At 44.1% G+C, this 13,588-nt stretch overlaps 2 protein-coding genes across 5 annotated transcripts in view; one reads left to right on the top strand and one right to left on the bottom strand.

The window, feature by feature from the left end:
• Positions 1-13,588, top strand: part of LOC147012476 (inactive carboxypeptidase-like protein X2) — a 39,787-nt gene that overhangs the window by 17,329 nt on the left and 8,870 nt on the right. The window contains exons 7-13 of one of the 3 annotated variants that reach the window (XM_085856746.1): positions 61-184; positions 699-895; positions 1,055-1,241; positions 5,162-5,452; positions 5,615-5,754; positions 6,092-6,191; positions 6,448-7,755. In XM_085856746.1, the coding sequence (XP_085712872.1) occupies positions 61-184; positions 699-895; positions 1,055-1,241; positions 5,162-5,452; positions 5,615-5,754; positions 6,092-6,191; positions 6,448-6,707 (1,299 nt within the window). In that variant the 3' untranslated portion in view covers positions 6,708-7,755. Of the gene's footprint in view, positions 1-60; positions 185-698; positions 896-1,054; positions 1,242-5,161; positions 5,453-5,611; positions 5,755-6,091; positions 6,192-6,447; positions 7,756-13,588 lie in introns of those variants that run through there. The other 2 variants (XM_085856745.1, XM_085856747.1) reach the window with 2 other exon arrangements.
• MISO1 (mitochondrial inner membrane subdomain organizer 1) overlaps positions 6,886-13,588 on the bottom strand; it is a 34,195-nt gene continuing 27,492 nt past the window's right edge. The window contains exons 5-6 of one of the 2 annotated variants that reach the window (XM_085856759.1): positions 8,311-8,468; positions 6,886-7,528 (exon numbers count right to left, since the gene is read on the bottom strand). In XM_085856759.1, coding sequence (XP_085712885.1) covers positions 7,220-7,528; positions 8,311-8,468 — 467 coding nt within the window. In that variant the 3' untranslated portion in view covers positions 6,886-7,219. The remainder of the gene's footprint in view (positions 7,529-8,310; positions 8,469-13,588) is intronic. The other variant, XM_085856761.1, reaches the window with a different exon arrangement.

The raw sequence follows: 13,588 nt of genomic DNA, 5'->3' as shown, positions 1-13,588 counted from the left end.
TAATCAGTGGACACCTTTGATTCCCACTTACTCATATCTGTCTGCATGTGTGTCCAACAGCTCCTGGCTGGTGTCCATTCAGACTGTCCCAACGTGACGCGTCTCTATTGGCTCGGCCGCAGCACCCAGAGGAGGAGGTTGTACGTCTTTGAGATGTCTGAGAACCCAGGAGTGCATGAAGCAGGTTGTTATTGTAAAGCATTCCACAATCAGTGAGAAAGGAATTTGTTTTAAACACTCGGACTGGAAAGTACAGAACCACGATGATGTACCTGCACACGGGCATGGTATGTATTCACATGAGATTATTATAGATCCCAATGTACCTTTCTAAATAGGACACATGAATGGGACAGTTAAATAATACTTTTTGCATTTCGGTTCCTCGAAATTGAATAAAAATTGGCATTTCAAGGTTCCAAAAGAGCTGAACTGAGTTAGGAAGAACTCCCTGAGCTTCCTTGCACTCCCAACCTGGACCCATTCAATTTACACCTGTTTGGATCACCAGAAATCCTCAATGGAGAAATGCTGAGCGTTTTGGCAACTTGACTAATCTTGACACACATAACTGAACCAGGTTACATCATGGAATATATGACTAAGTGACTGCCCCACATACTTGATGACAGACCTGTATGCACAGGTCAACAAGACCTTCATTCACTGCTAAGCAATCTTCCTGTCCTGTGCCCAAGGTGAACCCGAGTTCCGTTACGTGGCTGGAATGCATGGTAACGAGGTACTCGGTCGAGAGTTACTCCTCCTGCTCGCACAGTACATTTGTTGGCACTATCGTCAGGGTGATGAGCGTATTCTCCGGCTACTCCGCACCACACGCATTCACCTTCTTCCTTCGATGAACCCCGATGGTTATGAGAAGGCTTACCACAAGGTTCCACGACTTTACCCCGATCCTGAAATGTATTTATGGCCCGGCTGTTGTTGCTCGTTTAGTTTTGGTACATTTTTGGACTTTTCCCAATTCTGGAAAACATTTTCAGAACGTTGCACGGTACACATTCAGATAAGCCAAGGTCTGCGCCTGTTGCAGGGATCGGAGTTGGCCGGTTGGGCAGAAGGGCGGTGGACCACGATTGGCTATGACCTCAACCACAACTTTGCTGACCTCAACACTATCTTGTGGGATGCAGAAGATCGTGGATACATACCAGACATCTTCCCCAACCACTACATAACTATACCAGAGTGGTACTCTGGGATCAACACTTCGGCGGTAGGTGCCAACATTTATCACAACCCAGTGATTCAGAAAGTGTGCACCATGAAGGCCTCAGTGTTCAGGCATGACCTGGAGTAGAGGTGGAATTTGCCACCGAGTAGAGATGCTCCCTGGTAAATCCCATTAAGGTATCCTCCTCTTTATGGTCCAGAATGTTATTTTTTAAAAACTGAAACACGAGTGGCTCTGACCTTTCTACAGTGTTCTACAGTGAGACTACGCTGTACACAATTAAGAAGAAAATGCCTTCACCACAATGACTCAATCAAGGGAGGTGGAAAGCACCCCTCCTTTTATATGGGACGGTTTCTCTGTATGCAAATTCGTTTCTCAGCTTCTACTGAACGATATCGGCTGCAAATTTCAGAAATAAATCCTTTGTACGTTGAGGTAATATGTTCCAAATTTCAGAAACGTCCGTTTCAGCATTCTTGAGCTTTTAACGAAAACCCTCGAAATTCACATTGGTGTCTGTCAGTCTGCCCATTCATCAAAATGTGTTGGCGCTCATATCTCCAAGGCTATACATTGAAACGAGCTGAAACTTAGAATATACATTGGACAATACGTCTAATTAATGGCTTTCAAAACAAATTCCACTTATGTGCCATCGTTTTTGCTTTTTTTGCTCATATTCAACTTTCCACGCATCATCCACACTCAGAAACATCATGCAGTTCTGCTTGGTTTCCACTGGAGGGCAGCACTATCTATCATTTATGGATATGCATTCGTAGATCAATTTATTTGTGCACCAAATAAGTCGTCTACAATTGTACATACTCATTACTCTGTACTCACGAAGTGAGAAGCATGGTTAAGCGATCGAAAGCGTACGTACGTATTTCGTACACCAGTGTCTGCATTTTAAGATTGAAAACCATTCAGCGGAGGAAATTGAAACTTTACCACATGTTACATGACCATGTGATATAGCGGTCACTCTTGAGGTCAACAAAGGCCAACTTTCTAAAATGCTCAATTTTCATCCGACTGACTTGAAATTTGAACAGCATTTTCATATCACTTCAATGAAGTCAAGCACCAATTATTTTTGAGGTCAACATAGACTGGATTTGTAAAATTGTCAATTTTCATCCGATTGACTTGAAATGTGGAGGATTCTTGGGAAAAATGCCAGGGGCATAGAAAAGACCCCTTTATATGGTACTAGACGACCCGTGAACCCGTTGGGTTCCCATTGTGACAGCAGTTGATAAAAAAATCATTTCAAGAAAAAAAAAATAGCTCCAGCGAACGATACCGCTGAGGTTGTTTGCATTGATCAAATACTCCCGAAGAGTACTTGACTGAATCGGGAATTGATTTTTTAATAATTTTTTCATTGCCCGATTTGAACGAAACTTGATACTGCACACTGCAGGCGAATGGGCGAGTACGGTGGCCCTAAAATTTTTGCGCTATCATGTACCGTTTTGGCTGTATTTCGGGAACATACAAGATGAGAGTTTTAGTAGTACATACATAGATGTGCCACGTGGCAAATTATAGAAAAGAAGGGACAATCTATAGCTTGTAGAAAATGCCAAATAATAGAAAAGAAGGGACATTCCATGGCTTGTGGAAAATACCAGACGATATAAAACAAGACATTCAAAAAATCTCGTGTGCATGCTGTACTACCCTTGTGTTCTTCAGAGGAACCAAGGAATGCTCCAGAAAAGTTCATATAAAAGGGGCACCCTACATATATAGGTGAAAACCCATCAGTACGTAAAGCTTTTATTTTTTATTTTATTTTTGTGTACCTTGAAAACGAAAACACATAAGATAATGTGCACATGTGCGATGAATTTGTTTAAAAAAACTTGGCATCCCTTTATATGAACTTATCTTGTTCTATGAACTCTATAGTTATCTGCTGTACTAGTTAGCCTTCCCATAGGATTCAACAGAGGCCAATATACTTCAGTTTTAATAAAATAATGATTTTAAAGATCGTTAATTTTTTAAAATGCAGAAGTTTAGCAAAATTGAAGCAGTCTTATACACCCACCCTATTTAACATGTCCAAGTGCTGTAAAACGGAAGGGACAAGGAAGTGATTTGTGTTCTACAGTGCTCAAGTATATTATTCAATTAAAATAAAATAAAGATTGTAAAAGTCGTATTTAAATAAATTACAAAATTTACCGCCGTTTTACCCAGTGATTATTACACCACCGGAACATGTTACAAGAGTTCTTCGTGCAAATTCAGAGCCAAAGTACTGCTAAACTGCAGGTCAGTGTTCTGATTCGCAGTCTACAATGTTCAAAACATAACATTCAATTGAAATTAAGTAGTTCCTCAATCACAGACCGACAGACAGATAATGTGAACCAATTGTTTAACCCTGCTTTGCGTTTACACGTGTGGGCGAACACGATTAAACACACTGCCCCAATGTGACACTCTTGGTGTACAGCATCTTCATTTCAATGAAAGTTGAGAGTGTGGAGGGGGGGGGGTAGAGAGGGGGGTGGTTGGAAGGGGGAATAATGGAACCAGAAGTGGTACTAATCAATAAGAATTTGTATTTCGTGACCCCATTTCAAACTTCACAGAATGGGTACCAAGTTCTTCCTGATTGTATCCTGTGTCATATGAAATACAAGTTGGGTCACCCAATCAAGATCGGGTTACTTACACTTTAGTAATCCGTCAAGATTTAAGATTGATGTTTGGAGCTGAAGCAAAAAATTAATCCAGGAGTGCACCACGGCAATGATGGGCCAAACGCTCTCATTCCCTTGTTTGAAGTCGTACAGGATCATACGATAACTCCTTATACTTGGGTGTGGTCCCGTGGCGACTGTGGATCCTTTGTATATTTATTTCCATTCTGCATATGAAATAATAAACACTTACATGCAATTTATTTGATTCCCAACAAATAATTCACCTTAAATGCGACACGGAAGCACAAGCCAAGCTTCGTCCCTCTCCCCGCTGAGGGGGGTACCAGAAGTATGATGCTCGATCACCTTTGGCGCTGTTATTTCTTGTTTTAATATCAATTCCTATGTGTATAAGGAAAGGAAGTAAACAGTTTAAGACCTGAGCACCATGTGTGTATTCACATAGTTTACAGGACTTTTGAACTGTGCATCAAGGATACATGTTGGGATAAGTTGTCTGGCGTATGGTCCATGTCAGAGGGGCCTGGTCTCCGTATTTAGATGTGGAGAGGTTACGGTGGCATCACGGATCTCTTGTGCTGAACCGGGTGAGAGGGAGAAGCTCCAGACACCCCCCACATCCGTCCTGTAGGCCCATGGAACGTCTTACCTCCAGTGCACCACGGGGGGTTGAGGAGAAATCACCAACCATCAGGTGGGGGCGGACCCTCCCGCGTGGCCACCCCGGTCAGTGCCCATTGGTTCAGGCTACATCCACGGGTGTGGTGCGTCATTGGCCGGCGCCCTAACATCGATCCCTCAAGGGCAAAGAAATGTGGGGGGCAGGTGGGATGGAGCTTATAAAGGTGGGAACCCCGAGGCTGTTCTCTCTTCTCTCTGATGACTCGAGTTTTGGTTTGCTGGCCTCTCTCGAGTCTTCCCAACAACCCCCCTCCCCCCTCTCTTGTACACCCCAACAAACTAGTCTTCTTCCAACACTCCCACCCTCCCAAAATAAACAATGAATATGGAGTTTAAGGTGTGAAAAAAACACTTTAGCAGCAAGGATGAGGGAAGATGGAGGTTGCACCTGTTTTTGTTCACCATGACACCGACAATATATCAAAACTGTCATTACCTTCATTTCACTTGGTTCTCTTACACTCCCGTACTGCTTGTTGAGAATGGAATGGTATTATTAAGTTCAGATTAAACCACCACCACCAACTGAGAAAACCTGAATTGTTTTCCTACATTAGAGATTTAGTATGGATAACTTTCTGCTGCTTACAGGTAGCTGTCGAGACACGTGCAGTTATCTCCTGGATGGAGTCCATCCCCTTTGTGCTCGGTGGTAACCTGCACGGCGGAGAGCTGGTCGTGACATATCCCTTCGACTGTGTCCGCTCTTATGGAGTCGAGAGTGAACCCTCACCCACGGCTGATGAATCGCTCTTTCGCTGGCTTGCTACGAGCTACGCTAGCCTGCATCCGACCATGAGCAATGCTGCTCGACCTTGTCATACGGATGACTTTCGGCCTGGGCAAGGCATCATCAATGGGGGAGCCTGGCATACTGTTCCTGGCAGTACGTGGTGGTGATGGTGGTAGTATAGGGTATTTGTATTTGATTTGAAAATTTGAATTTCATTCACATATTTGAGCTCGAATTTATTATAAATGGACTAATATATCACAGCAAGATGAGGAGATTATAAAAGTGAGCGCCAAGAGTGCACCTCCCCAGCAGGTATGAACGACTTCAGTTACCTTCACACTAACTGCTTTGAGCTGACGATGGAGCTGAGTTGTGACAAGTTCCCATCAGTCGTGGAACTCCCGGCAGAGTGGGAATTGAACCAGGAATCATTGCTGACATTCATGGAGCAGGTGAGTCACGACGGCTCTGAATCGAGCTTTAATGAGCCAGCAAACATGATCAAGTCTTAAAGAGGTGAACCCCTCTCATTGTTATTCGTGGTTTACAGAAACCTTCAACAGGCATTATGTATAAAAAGTGATGAACTTTTATCGGTTATTGAGATCATTTTAACTTGCATGCATAAGGATAAGAGGTGCCAATCACCTGCACAACTACTTTTTTGTATTTTTGCTTGCCATAATTCTTAATTAAAGACTAGATTCAAACCCATTGATTCTATACTCCAAACAGAGTTCTTGTGGAACATAAACTGCTAACGGAACCAGCAATTACTTCTTTCTTCAGGTCCACAGGGGAATCAAAGGGTTTGTTCGTGACCCCGATGGTAACGGTATCCCTGATGCAATCATTCGTGTACACGGGATAAACCACGATGTGCGCACAGGTCAGATTTAGATGTTCTTCCTCCATTGATCCCAGCGATATCACCTTTAAAATAAATTCACACATGGAGCGAGATTCCTCCCAGAAAACGTGCTTCATGAAGCTCCACTTTCTCATCGTCACCCCAATTTTCTCATTCACACCATCCTCATCATCCAGCTTTAGTTCGTTTCCACTTGCTTCTGTACTCCAAAACCTACTTTATCATCCAATTATTTTTGATGGAAACCTACCTTCTCTTCTCATCACCACCGCAGCGACGGATGGTGATTACTGGCGCATGCTCAATCCGGGCACTTACCGTTTAACAGCAATGGCTCTGGGCTTCCGCTCTTCGACCACCTCCTGCAGCGTCCACTACGAACCACACGCCTCGCATTGCGACTTCACGCTCACACGCCGTAACAAACCGAGTCTGCAGCGGCTCCTCGCACGGCTCGGACAGAGTGGGGCAGTCGCCATGGCCCAAAAACGCCACCAGCGCGCCTACCGCAAAAGGCTACACTTTCGTGTGTAAGGGTGGTCGACAAACTCCACTACATCCTCCTTCACTCAATGACTAAAATTCCTTGCGTTATAAACTCCTTCTCTTATTACTCCTGACCACAAAGCTATTTTTACGACAGTGTGTTAATCAAACTTGCTGAGAAAGAGCCTTTTGAAAGTTTGATTAAAAGTCACAGCAATGGTGGCAGTTTTTATTTTTATAGTATCTAAGGATCAAAGTGGAGCTGCCTGTAGAATGTTTGAGGAAGAACCTAAACAAAATGTAGGAACATACAACAAACCTATCTCGTTAGAGGAACAAAGAAATGTGTTCTTTCTAAGAGTCTTCCTGAATGTCACACACAAACATCCAGTCATTAAGCTGGATAGGCCCTCAATGAAGATTATAGGAAGTACCGTCGTGCTCATCGATGCACACATGGGTCATGTCACAGGTGCCTTTTTTTTTTTTTCACCTTGCACGGTTTCCCAGCCCACCGTTGAAACGAAGCTCAGTCTCTCGGTGACTCGTTTGTTGAAACATTAGTCGCTTTTCCTCATCTGTCTGAACCAATTCCCGACCGAACTCAAGGGGCTCCACCGGCTTCCACCGATTGAGTCTGGCCACATCCCAGTGACTATCTGTCTTCCAGCGACCCAAATACGTTCCCAGACATTTGGTCCCCCCCAAAGTCCCTGCCGGCGGCGCTGTGCCCGTAATTCAGCACGAAGCAGATTCCTGTAGAGGCGCCAGATCTTGATGTGCCGTGAAGAGGAGCTGGGGAGTGAGGTTACACGTGCGAAACCACGCTCCAGCACTTCCTCGCTGAGGCACCTTCTGAAGAGCCAACCCTGGATAGGGAGTTTGATTATTGTAAGCAGCATTCAGGCTCTAGGAACTGCAGTTTTGTTTATAATGATAATAATAATAATAATAATAATATTCTTACAGCATATAAATAACTATCAAATGTACCTGTACATCGTACAGGAGAGAGGGACTATGCCTGTAGTAAAGTGTACGAAACAGTATAGTTATTGTGAAAAGGTTCAATAAATAAAGTGTCATCATAATACAACTTTGCCTTTTCTATAGCTTTGTGTCATTATTATTATTATCATTATATCATTATTTATTTTCTATGACATTGAGGCCCATGGAAGAGAGAGGTGACAGGGATAAAAGCAAAGCAGCGACTGGGTAATAGTATGAAAATGAATGAACAGCATGATAATCTGATAATCCACCAGCCTTCAAATATAATAATATCCATAAGAGTAATCATAAATATTATACATTTATTACCAAGTTAAATGTTGATGATTCTTGTCCAACTTTGGATACCAAAAACAGAACTATAAGCCTGTTGTTCACTTTTGTATTCGTATTCTCGTGTTCTGCCCGAAGGCAGATCCAATACTGCCGAAGCAGTTTCTCGGCAAGGATTATACTGGGTGGTTTGCCATCACCTTCCCAGCAGTAGTTGGGGTAGCAATTTGTAATTTGTCCATGGTGCCGGCAATGGCTCCCCTCCTTTTCGCGAATAACACTTTTAGAATTCTTGTCTACTTACACATAGATCTGCCCAAAAGCACAATCATCAGCAAGGTAATTAGCATCAAGACACCTGTACCTTTGGCCTGTTAACAGAACAGTGCAACGTCTCGCCTTGACGCTCGTATAAACGAAACCACACAAGGTCTCCAGGGTGCAGCTGTGACTCCAGCCACACTTTACCATCATGGGTCAGATCTACTCCCGCCAGGCAAACATGAAGACCTCCCTCGCCTTCTGCACAAATTAATGAGCAATTAATCATCAGAAAAGCAATGCACCAAATGGTAATAAAAACAATGTACGGTACCAGGGGAAGGAGAAGAATAAGGAAAAAACAAAGTATCAAAATTGACAATTGAAGGGATGGGAATTGGCAGGGTCGCAGCAAAAGGAATGTGTGGTTGTGTGGTGGTAGCAGAAGGCATTAGCATGGTGAAAGAAAGGATATGGAGGTGGCAACAAAAGTGGTTGGGGGGTGGGAGGGTAGGGAGCGGTGTGGGAATGGTTATGGGGTGGGGGGGGGCAGAATGGGTAATGGTGCCACTAAAAGCAGTTCCTGATAGGTCCAAGCATAGACTGTGTACGTGACAAAATTTAGATGAAAACAAGTTCTGATTTGGAGCTTGAGTAGGAATGGCATGTTTGGAGGGGTCATGTGATGGACCTACATTGATATGATCCTTTATCAGGATGAAAAATGGTCGATGATATCGGAATCAAATGAAGAAGCTATTAACAATAGCAACGGTAGCACAATTAAACAGTCCAACGACAACAGTATTGGTTTACTTTGTTACCTCCGCCACGGAAGGTGGACGAAGGTTATGTTTTCAACCGTCTGTCTGTCTGTCTGTCTGTCTGTGAGCAGGTTATCTCAAAAAAGTTATGGACAGATTCAGACGAAATTTGGTGGACAGATTGGGTGTTTGACAAGGATGAAATGATTAGATTTTTGTGAACGAGAATGGTTTAAAGTTTTCTTTACCATCTACAGATAACGCCAAAAACAAAATACAGCACAATATCTCAAAACATTGTGGACGGATTTGGATGAACTTGGTGGATAAGTTTGCTCGGTGACAAGAACAAGATGGTAACTTTTTGGTTTAGGTCTGGATATAGATCCAGCCTATATGTGGGATACAAAACATAAGCCGTTTAGCCTCGCAGAGGTAGACGCTCTGCCGAGTGCCTTTCTAGTTTAATACCACTGTAATAACTTGGTGCCACATGTTTTTAATGTGAACGCTATTTGGTATAAACAGAAAGATTCCTGAGACTTTGAATTCCTGATATTTCTGAGTCTCCTCTCGTTTGATCCCCAAAGAAGGACAATAATGTAGTTGTTTGGACAATGTGGTAAAAACTTTGGTGGGAATTTTGAGTGACGAGGAAATTGAACCAACGTTGGGGAGAAGGAAAGAGAGAGGTGGGGGAGAGATGTTAAAGAAATACACGAGTCCCAAGGACAGGTGAAATTCTATGAGAACTGGAAGGGAGAGATCTTCACAGGATATCCACCACCAAAAAGGGGTACCAAGCACAGAACCACGTACAGTAATCTATTTTGAAAACTGACATTGACATCGACAACATTATTGGACAGAAATGTGTGTGCTTACCAGCAAAGAGTTTGAGAGAAATTGAATGCATTAGCTGATCCCTCAACACCTGAGGGATTTCACGACATTACAGGTGAAAAAGCTAATTACTGCATTACAAAACAACAAAAGATAGTGTAAAGAGGAAGAGGAAGTTTAAAAAGCAAGAAAAGGAAATCAATTCTGACTTGCTCGCAAATCAAGAGCACAGGTGGAGTTACCGCTTCCACACACAAGCACGGAGACAAAGCACGGAAGGAGCGGAGGGCGCAAAACCAAAAGGAAGGTGGTGGAAGACAGAGAGACCACCGACCTTTCTAGATTATTGCGAGAGAAGGCCTTGGTTAAGCTGAGCAAGACGTGAAGCAGGGGAGCCAGCCCAGAAGATAGAGCAATACTCCATCAAGAACTAGCCGCTTCCGGTTTTGGAGCAGCGAGAGGTCTCCTTCAGGGCTCCCTGCTGACGTTCTCAAAGCTAAGTTTCCGGTTGTTATTTGTCCCATTTTAACTGTTTAATTTTCTCACCTACATGTTACTGTGTGTTGCTAGTTCGGTTTTGTTTCAAAAATCGTGCTATTTTGTGAGTATTTTTGTCGACGTTCTTACCTGGTGCTTGAGGCCTAGGCCTAGGCTTGAGGCCTACCGGTTCCACTCGGTGTTCGATCGTTTTTTGTTTTTTTTTGTGTTTGTTTGTTTTTTCTCCCCATTACCTTCAATTTTGATCCTCCCCACTTTCCAAACATCCCCCATTCTCCCAACTAATCTCTTTCTTATCTCTCAAAAAAAAAAAAAATACCCTACAACAACAACAACAACACGCTCACCTTCTCCCAATTCTTATTCTTCCTCTTAACTTCCTCCTCGTCTTCTTCCTCGATTTTTCTCATACATTAATATTAACAACAACAAAATATATATATATATATATATATATATATATATATATATATATATATATATATATATATATATATACCCAATAACAACAACAACATGCTCACCTTCTCCCGATTCTGCTTCTTCTTCTTCCTCTTAACTTCCTCCTCGATTTTTTTTTACACTTCCATGACCTAATCTGTTGAACTCTCTCGTACATTATTTTTAACAACAAAAACGATCTTATAATGCTTCATCTTCCTCTCTCACACATGTGGTACTCTTTACTGTTTCACAATGCACTACTCTTCTGCTATTTTAACAGAATGCTCTCATTTTGACCTCTCCTTCATTCCTTGCCTAAAAAAATCCAACTATTACAGCGCTTCTTCTCTCCATGCTCTGAATTCGCCTTCATTGCATCCATCAAGAATTGTGTTAAATCGCATCTCTGACCTAAAACTTTTACAAACCACAGTTTGCCATGGATGTTCGCTTTCCATCAACCATTCTTTTTTTCCAACTTCAGTGCCCACTCACCCCCCTCACCCCTCACTCTCATTCTCAAAGCAACCATCCCACTCTTCTCCCTCCAAGCCTCCCGCTCCCCTCTCCCAAAAATTCCCCCCTCACCTTTCTCCCACCTTTCATCCCCCTCACTCTTCCTTCTCAAAGTTTCCCCCTCTCATCCACCAATTTGCCTCCCTCCACTGCCCTCTCACCTCCATCTCTTCACTCCACTTCCTCAAATCCTCAACTGCCTTCTTCCTTGTCTCTTGTCCCCCCTCTCCCCCAGCACCACAGAGCCTTTTCTCCTCCTCATTTGGCCCCCTCCCCTCGCTATTCTGCAATACCCCACACTCCTTCAGCAACCCTCCTTACCTGCCCCCCTCGTCCCTTGTCCTACCCTCCCCCTCCCCCTCCACCTCCTGCACCCAAAGCCTCCTCCATTCCTCTTCATTAAAAGTGTGGACCTCAAATATCCGGGGCCTTCGCTCAAACCTTTCAGATCTTTCCATACAGGTTGCCACTGACAAACCAGACATTATCTGCCTAACAGAAACTTTCCTCTCCCAAGACACGTCTGACTCCCAAGTATCTCTCCCTGGTTACTCCCTCCTCCGTTTGACAGACCTGAGCCTCGCCCTGATGGAGGAGTTGCTCTCTTCATCAAAGACTATTCCTCACTCTCCATGCACTGCTCTCACTCCCCCACACCCCCAGGAATACCTCTGGCTTCGGCTTCCCCTCCACTCCCACCTCATGTTTATATGTGTACTGTACCGTCCACCGAACAGTGATGACTCCATCTACACCTCACTATCTGAAAACATGGACCATCTTCTATCTTCTCATCCAAACTCTCTCTTCCTCTTATGTGGTGACTTCAATTGTCATCACGCCAGTTGGCTAGGTGTGGGTACCTCTCTCACCTGCCATGGCACCTCAGCAAAAGCTTTCTGCGACTCATTGGGACTGACTCAATCGGTCAACTTCCCGACCCGGATCTCAACCAATGGTACTCCATCTCTTCTGGATCTGATTTTGACAAATTTCCCTGACAATATCTGCTGCTCTTCCTTCGCTCCAATTGGTTCTTCTGACCACGTCCTTGTCAAAGTGGACATCTCTCTGGCTGTTATCAGAGAACCACCTCACCGCCGTCGAGTCTGGCATTTCACTCAAGCCGACTAGCAGGGTCTCCGAGCAGCCATCAAACTTACAGACTGGTCTCCTATCACTACTTTCTCAAACATCAACTCATCCTGGGAATTCTTTCAAAGAAACTTGCTCTCCCTCATGCACAGATTTATCCCCTCTCGTGTTCAGTTGTCTTACCCTTCCTCCCGCCCTTGGTTTACTGAAGCTTGTGGCGAGGCAGTTGTCCTGAAACAACTTGCCTTTGCCTCATGGAAAGCAAACCCAACTGAGGGCAATCTCAGTTCTTTCCACAAAGCTCGGAACAAGTGTGTATCTACCCTCAGGAGAGCCAGAAAACAACATCTTTCTCATCTCAAGTCTGAACTCTCAAACCTCTCTCCCTCCTCAAAATCCTGGTGGCGTTTAATCAAATCTGTTTCTGGTGTATGTTCCCCCTCCATCCCCTCCCTTACCTCAAATGGCCGCACTGCTGATTCCACACGTGATAAAGCTGAATGTCTAAACTCGGTGTTTGCAGCTAAATTTTGTGTCCTAAACCCATCACTATCTCTACCCACTTTACCCAGTCGCACCCAACTGTCCCTGGACTCTGTGTCCTTTTCTCCTGACAAGGTGGAGAGCTTGTTTTCAAACCTCGAGTCAGATTCTGCAATCGGTCCAGACGGCATCAGCGCACGTGTCCTCAAAGCCTGCTCTTCTGCTCTTGCTCACCCTCTCTCTGTTCTATTCACCCTCTCATTTGCCCAAGGTCATCTGCCCTTTGCTTGGAAATCTGCTAACATCACTGCCCTGCATAAAAAAGGTGCAAAAACAGATCCCTGTAACTACAGACCAATCAGCCTTCTCCCAATCATCAGCAAGGTGATGGAATCCATCATCGCCTCAGATATGAAATCCTTCCTCTTCTCCAATGGCTTGATTTCCAATCATCAATTTGGTTTCAGACCAGGTCACTCTACCCTGGATATGCTGCTTCTGCTCTCCCATCAATGGATGGAGGTCCTCAATGCCAGACAGGAAATCCGAGCCGTATCCCTGGACACATCACGTGCTTTTGACACAGTCTGGCACCCTGCCCTACTCACCAAACTCTCTTCCCATGGTATTAAAGGCCATCTCCACTCATGGCTCGCAGACTTCCTCTCCTGTCGCAGTCAACGTGTGGCCCTAAATGGAGTTCTTTCATCCCCTCTTCCTGTGCAGGCTGGAGTTCCT

The sequence above is a fragment of the Eptatretus burgeri genome, chromosome 15, assembly GCF_056783735.1.
Source record: "Eptatretus burgeri isolate ZD-2024b chromosome 15, Ebu_testis_v1, whole genome shotgun sequence".
NCBI lineage: Eukaryota > Metazoa > Chordata > Myxini > Myxiniformes > Myxinidae > Eptatretus > Eptatretus burgeri.
This window is presented reverse-complemented; position numbering and strand designations above follow the sequence as displayed.